This window comes from Nelumbo lutea, chromosome 7 (genome assembly GCF_056320005.1).
Source record: "Nelumbo lutea isolate HS-2025 chromosome 7, American lotus-T2T, whole genome shotgun sequence".
NCBI lineage: Eukaryota > Viridiplantae > Streptophyta > Magnoliopsida > Proteales > Nelumbonaceae > Nelumbo > Nelumbo lutea.
This window is the reverse complement of record NC_142690.1, coordinates 2,702,332-2,709,671: the sequence shown is the minus strand read 5'-3', so window position 1 is coordinate 2,709,671 and position 7,340 is coordinate 2,702,332. Positions and strand designations below refer to the sequence as shown.

The window sequence follows — 7,340 nt, the reverse complement described above, 5'->3', positions numbered from 1 at the left end:
TGGTCCCTTGTAATAAGTGGTCTTCAGAACAAAACATTTTGCTAATTTTTACTCCTTAATTGATAGTTAGCATATCACTTAACCATAGCAACAAAAGAGAGTGTGCATTGTTTGGATTGAAGACAATCTGCAATAAAACTTTAATATGTCAAGTGATGATTTTAAATATCCTCTTAATGAACTATTTATACTTTCACTTTTTTCTTCTTTGTGTGCTTTTCATATTAGTACAAAAAACAAAATGATTTCAACCATAAACCAATGCCAATTTTTTCTTTCACTTCAAATAGTCCTTTCAATTAAGTAGTATTCTTAAGATTGCACTTCTCAATCATTTGATGCCATGTAAGAAATTCTTCTTCTTCGTCCTATTCATATATACATTTATTAGTTTTTTTTTTTTTCAAATGAAGAAAGGGCAACAAATGTATTTTTTAAAGGATAAATTTCTTTTATATTAGTTTAGTTAATTGACTAAATATACTCTTATTATTTAAAAATTACTAACACTATCCCTACTGTTTTTGACAATTGACTAATACTACATTATCGTTAGTGTTTGTTAACCTAAAACAAAAATACTATTTTACCCTTTTATTCTTTTTCAAATTTTCAAAATAAAACCTTCACTCTCCATTATCAATTCTAGCATGTAATCGAAAACCCCTTTTTTCCATTACAAGCACTTGATAGCATCACTGAAACGCCGTCATAAAACGAGGCAAACCATCAAATAAAAACGAGGAAAACTACAGCTTGTTTGGGTGGGCTACGAAGACCAGGAAGAAGCCAACCGTACTATCTACTCCACCTATCCTGTCTCAACATAAACACTCGGGGATTCCGACACAATGGCTAACTAGTTTCCTTTCGGTTTCTCATCCGAAATGAAATTTCAGCCAAATAGTTGAAAAAAAAGTCAGTATCATATATGTTCTAACTTCTAACAGAATTAAGGAAAGATAAACAAAACCTGAATAGGCAGAGCATCCATGTCCGCCCTGAGTGCAATGAAGGGAGAACCACCGATTCCAATGGAAGCCGGGATATGGAAAGCGGTAACTGATTTGCAACCGGTCCAACTCGCTCCGAACCAGTGGACTCGTCTCGGACTCCTGTCCGTGCTATGTACCTCCCAGAAATGCTCCATGACCACCTCCCACCTCTCGCCTACACACCCACACTGCCCCGACCGCCCCTGTCAGTAGTCACCACACGCCCAGCACACCCCCTGCACGGGGCGCTGTCCGTACTCCGTAGTCGCTGAGACCACTTCCCAGAAATGCTCCATGACCACCTCCCACCTCTCACCTACACACCTACACTGCCCAGATCGCCCTTGTCGTGACTGAGTGGAGAACTCAGTTTGAACATGAGTGTAGAACGAAGCCCCTCTGACCTACGCACCCACAACTCCCAGCAGTGCGCCAGCGTAAGCGATTTGTTCAGGTAAGGTTTTCATGTATCCTCTTCCTCAACCCCTTAAGCCACTCCAGCGTCTCCGGCCGCTTCGCCATCTCCAGGATCTCCTCCGAATACTTCGTGACCCAAACCCCCCAGTCCTCCTCCTCCAACGATGGCGACGTTGACAGAAAGTGTGAACGCTGAGATGGACTTCTGTTCTTGAGGAACGAATCCTCAGAACTAATATAGGCTCCGCCATCGAAGTACGAGTAAAAGAGGTCGGTGGAAGTGCTTCCGCCGATGATTTTGATGCAACTAACAAATAGAAGGATTGAGATTGAGAAAAACCCAGGTCCCTGAAGAGGACCCATCTCGAGTTTGCGTAACAGACAAGAGTCGTAGAGGTGAAGGAACGAGCAAATGTTGCGACAACGAGGGTCCAAAGGTGGATGGGATATTCCCGCCGCTGGCTATCCCAGTTCGGTTTACCGCTACGGAAAGGAAGAAAGGGACGAGGAAAGGGTAATATTGGGTTTTAAAACAAGTGATACCACGTGTATATTAAGGATAGTTTAAAAAAATTACCCTTTTTTAAATGCTTAGCTGCATTTTAATATATATGCTAAAGCATATTTTTGAAAATACTTTTCCGGACCCAATTGTGTCGTCATACATCAATGCATGACCAAAAATACGTGCAAATGGTCGCTCATACTGAGATATTCCCATTTCCACCGTGTATTGAGAAGATGTTCCCTATGGACGCTGAAATGTGCATGTGGGCGCCTTAGTGGGGGGTGAAGTCTAAACTCGTCACTGTCCTGTGAAGTAGGGAGTAATGTGGGGAGCCCCGGGAGGGGAGCAGATCCGGAGCCCTTCCTCGCTCCTTCTAGAGCCTTCCGAATTGGAACCCTCCAGAATCCCCACTTTTCTTCCCCAATCCCTCCTGTTATTGGAAATTTAGAATTTTCTCGCGCACTAGATCCACCCCTCCATCTCTGTCTAGAGCATCTTATTCTTCCCACTTCTTTTCTCTGTAACTCAGCTCATGGCGAAATACGGAGAAGGCGACAAGCGCTGGATTGTTGAAGAGAGAGCCGACGGGGCCAATGTCCATAACTGGCACTGGGCCGAAACCAACTGTCTCGACTGGTCCCGAAACCTCCTCTCCAAGCTCCTCTCCAACCTCACCATCCTTGACGGCGAAGGCAACCTCTTCATTAAGATCAAGAATGTCGAAAAGGTCGACGGAGAAGCCTACGTCAACATCCGCAAGGGTAAGATCATTCCCGGTTACGAGATCAGCGTCTCTCTCTCCTGGGAAGGCGAAGCCAAGGATGCCGACGGTAAGTCCCTCCTCAAAGTCGATGGAAACGTCGAGATTCCTTACATTGCCGACGAAAACGCCGATGAAGATCCCGAAGTCAAGATCACTGTTAAAGACGATGGTCCTATCGGGAAGAGATTAAAAGATGCCTTTGTATCCAAAGGGAAGTCCATTATTTTGGAGAAAGTTAGGGTTTATGTTCAGAGTATGGCTAAAGGAGGGCCCGCCAAGGATGACTTGGAGTTGAAGAAGGCAGCAATAAAATCTCCGTCCCCTGCTCCGGTATCCGCACCGACTGCCGCCGCCTCTCCAGCGAAGAAGGATAAGAACAAGGAAGGGAAGAAGGGGTTCAAGTCCATTTCTGTCGCCGAGAAGTTTAATTGTCGGGCGAAGGATATGTATGAGATCTTGATGGAGGAAAATAGGTGGAAAGGTTTTACGCAGAGTAATGCAAAGATAAGTAAAGAGGTCGGAGGACAGTTCAGTCTTTTCGATGGCTCAATTACCGGGACTAATCAAGAGTTGCAGGAAGGAAAACTGATTGTTCAGAAATGGAGGTTCGGGAGCTGGGCGGACGGGATTTTTTCGACGGTAATCGGCTGTCCTTGATTACTTTTTCCTCATATAACTTCATGGATTGGGGAATTGGAATTGACCAGGATATACGTTTGTTCAACGTTGCAGGTGCGGCTTACTTTTGACGAGCCTGAAACCGGTGTTACCATTGTTAAGCTAATCCAGACGGACGTACCGGAGGAGGACAGGTTGGGTTTCTGCGGTTCTTTCTGTTATTTACATTCTTCTGATTTTGGGGCTTTTTTAATCGTTTTTCTTTTCTGAGTATTACTGTTTGCAAGTTGCGATGCAGATACGGCAATGCTACTGTTGTTGAGAACACCGAGAGAGGCTGGCGGGAGCTCATCTTCTACAAGATACGAGCAGTTTTTGGTTTCGGACTTTGAAATTTTATCACACAAATAGTCTGTTTCAGTAGAAAATTTCTCAACCATTTATCTTGTTACAAGCCTATCCATGATTTTATCATAAAGGCTATATGGGTAGTATATGGGTAGTGGAGTCGTTGATTTGGTGGTTCATGTTGGTTGAGAGTTTCAATGCTTCATGAGTCTTTTTTTTCCTGTAATCCAATTTACAGTAGGAACAAAAATATATGCAAGTGGAGTCCACATAGTTGGTGTTTTCGCATTGAAATTGATGATGTTTTACATCCAAGTATAAAATCTTCCTACGTTGAGTGTTGAGACAAATCCAAGAGTTAATTCCCCCTTCATTGTAGAAGTTGAAGGCTTAGCCTGATGTAGGAGTTATAACCGACTCCAAACCACTGTTTACAACACCCAGCAAAATTTAATAACAGAATAACCTTGGGGAAAATCTATGGTGCAGAAAAGATATGGTATGGAAAGAGTTTTGATCGATCAAAATCCACCCATGAATTTTGATAAATAACAACTGATTGGCCACCATGATTCATCGGAGGTTTTTCAGATATCATATCTTTTCCATATCATAGTAAATCCATCTTTTCGATGTCAAAAGGAAAATGCAGATGTGCAATGCCCACGCCCTCCAAGGTGTTATCTTCATGTTGATAGTGAAGAAAATTGAAATTGTCTGCTCTAGCAACGGTAGGAAGAAGGTTTATGATCCAAGATAGATCGATTTTATGGGGTGGGGGTGTTCAATGCAAAATGGGTTTCCCCAGTGCAACATGGAAGTGCCAGCCATGTTGGTATTTATCAAGAGTAGCTTTAAGTCTCAGTTGGCCATCCCAGACCGGGAGAACGGAGGGGATGGCCGGATGCATGGCCATTTGCCCAGATCGAGATGTAAAATTTTCAAAATTGGTAAGAGGAAACATTTTGAAGTGTCATTAGATTCTCTGTAGTGGTGATTAAAAACCTTCATTAGATTCTCTGAAGTGTCATTTGATAGCGTTATGCTCAGATAAACTCCCACGCTATCAACCGACAACATGTGTCATTAGATTCTCTGTAGATTCTCTGATAAACTCCCAAAGGAATGGCGTTGTGCCTATTTGATAGCCACGTAATCTAACCTTGTCTCTTGAATTAGCTTTGCGTATACCAGATTTCATTTCACGATAATCAATAGGGTAGGAGCCGCAGCTCAATAGAACTACTGCAACCATAAATTTCCAGAGACTCGAAAGAAAAATCTGGGTAATAGATTCCGTGATAATTAAAATGAACTATGCAATGAAACAGCCAATCTTGCTTCAGTTTCTGTTGAGATAGCAGCAGAACAGCATTATGAGGTAGTGAGTTAAACTAGTCAGACTAGCTATGGGGCTTTGTGGAAGTATTGTAGTGATCAGTGGCAAACTTACTACATGGTCAAACCTCATAGCTGGTCTTGTGCCCCTAAATGCTCATTTTATAATAGAAATGGGATCAGAGAAGTTCAGACCTGTATAAAAATCCCACACTGGTTCATTTTAAAATCTGCAGCTTCTTATTCAACTCTAAATTAGTCGGTATAGTATTGTAAAATTAAAATATTTTACTTAATTCCCACAATATCATTAATGGTGTTGTGACCAACTCCTGGAAGGGAACCTAGGTCTTACCTCTATTTTAACATGATTGTTGGCGTTTCCCCCACAGGATATGGTAGTAATTTCTTGAGAAATCAATGGTAGAAGTTCATTTTGTATCAGGTACAAGTTCATCATACACCAACCTCTGGATTCTGTAATGTTGTTTGAGGGAAGCGGGCTGACACAATATTCCTAGTGTGTGGTTTATGATGCATTTATGCCTATCAATATCAAGGGGATGGTGGTAGAATCTTGTATTTCTTTTTCTTTTCTTTTTTTGTTTGAGCATAAACATATTTTGTCGGTTTGGAATGATAAAATGGTGTTTACATGCTTGAACCCTTTGTGCTGATTTTTTGTCTGAGTATGGCGATATCATGCTGAATTTTGCAATTTCAGATTTGAACACTAGCTTTCAGATTATGGGGAAAAGTGGTTTGCAACAATATGTAAACTGAACTGAAGTATGTGACACTTTATCTAGATTTTTGTGAAACAGTAATGAAATTCTTTATATAGTTCTATTTTAAATCTGTAAGCTTTCCTCACCTAGATTTTTGTGAATAAGAATGATGAATGTTTAGAAATATGTTACATGTTAAACAGGAAATGGTGCATCTCTGGACCTTGCTCTGCCTTCATCACTGACTATGGCTAGGCAGGAAGTTAGCAGAAACCATTTGAACAGTTATTCATTTAGAATCAGTGCAAGATAGAAGAAACATAAATGTTTTATGATAATTAATTGGGTTGATTGTCTATATACTAACAAGGCTTGTAGTATCATGCTATATCTTCTTACCACTTTGGAATCAACCATATCATCTTATTGGACCCAGAAATCAATGCCATTGAAGATTGTTGATTTCCAATTTGTCTCTAGAACTTGGATGAGGAAAGACAAAACCATGTTGACCAGAGGGCTTTAATTGCATGTTTTACATCTCTTTTGAATGCATTCCAGGTATTTCAGTTATATAAGCATCTCATCCTTTAAACTTCTATCCACACTTGGAACTTTTTGGTCAATAAATCTCTCAAGTTAGGCAACAGGAGTACCAACAGAACCCAAAGTGCTTCATATCAAGTTAAAAAGGAGAAAAACACATGCAGCAATTTGGTTTTAGTTGTCTCTGCATATCAAGGTCCTGCTCATGTTAAAGTACTTGGCATTGCATCAGCAGGAGCACTATCTGTGGCATATCCTTTTACAAGGTGGTGCAGTGCTACTGTGTTGTTCAATATTTTACTGTATTAGCTTTTAGATGGCATTGGAAGGGCTTTTGACACTTTCAACAGCTTGCCTTATGCACCTATTATAATTTCTTATATGTTAAGCAGGAAAAGGGTGCATCTCTGGACCTTGCCCTGCCTTCATCACTAGCTATGGCTAGGCAGGGAGTAAGCAGAAACCAGTTGCTTTGAGGGGTTACTAACCTAAAAGGTAAAATTGGTAAGAGGTGAAAAAATAACTTACCCAGGAAAGTGGGTGTTGCAAAAGAACATGGGAAAGTAAGGAATCTCGTTTACCTGGATAAATTAAACAAAAAAAGAACATTGCTGCTTTTGCAAGCTCTAAAGAATGGAAAGAAAAGATTGAAGGAGACTTAAGGATAGCCATAAGGCTGTGTTTGGTTTGATAGGAAAAGTATTCACAAGTTTTTGGAACTCACTCAACCTCAAGACCTCTCAACTCTTCCGTTTCTCTCTTATTTTTCTATCAAACCAAAAACAATCATGGCGATTCCGATTCCAACTGTTTGGTTGGGTGGAACCAGAATCCCATTCCCATTCCTCCTGTTCCCCAAAATGCTTTTTAAGGGAATTCGGTCTTCAATCTGCACTTACGTTTTGATTATAATTCCTCCATTCGTTAGTTTTAATGTCAAGGATTATTTGAAATCTCCACATAATGAATATAATATTTTATAATTACCTTTTCATAGTGAGTTCTTCGGTAGAATCAATGAAAGAATAAATTCTCAAGTGCTAAAATAAAATCGGCCAAAAAGAAGAGGCAAGGCAAGA

General features: G+C 40.7%; 1 protein-coding gene across 1 annotated transcript; it reads left to right on the top strand.

Moving 5' to 3' along the window:
* The first annotated feature begins 2,080 nt into the window (after positions 1-2,080).
* LOC148844623 (uncharacterized) lies at positions 2,081-3,943 on the top strand. The gene is made up of 3 exons (XM_088955198.1): positions 2,081-3,322; positions 3,416-3,495; positions 3,600-3,943. The coding sequence occupies exons 1-3, from the start codon at positions 2,453-2,455 to the stop codon at positions 3,691-3,693; spliced, it is 1,044 nt and encodes a 347-aa protein (XP_088811324.1). The 5' UTR covers positions 2,081-2,452; the 3' UTR covers positions 3,694-3,943.
* The last annotated feature ends 3,397 nt before the right edge of the window (positions 3,944-7,340 follow it).

Bases quoted from the DNA above. Each gene is read 5' to 3' on its own strand.
- LOC148844623 (XM_088955198.1), top strand. From the start codon at position 2,453: ATGGCGAAATACGGAGAAGGCGACAAGCGCTGGATTGTTGAAGAGAGA. The intron at 3,323-3,415 runs GTAATCGGCTGT...TCAACGTTGCAG, and splicing joins CGGACGGGATTTTTTCGACG to GTGCGGCTTACTTTTGACGA. The intron at 3,496-3,599 runs GTTGGGTTTCTG...GTTGCGATGCAG, and splicing joins GACGTACCGGAGGAGGACAG to ATACGGCAATGCTACTGTTG.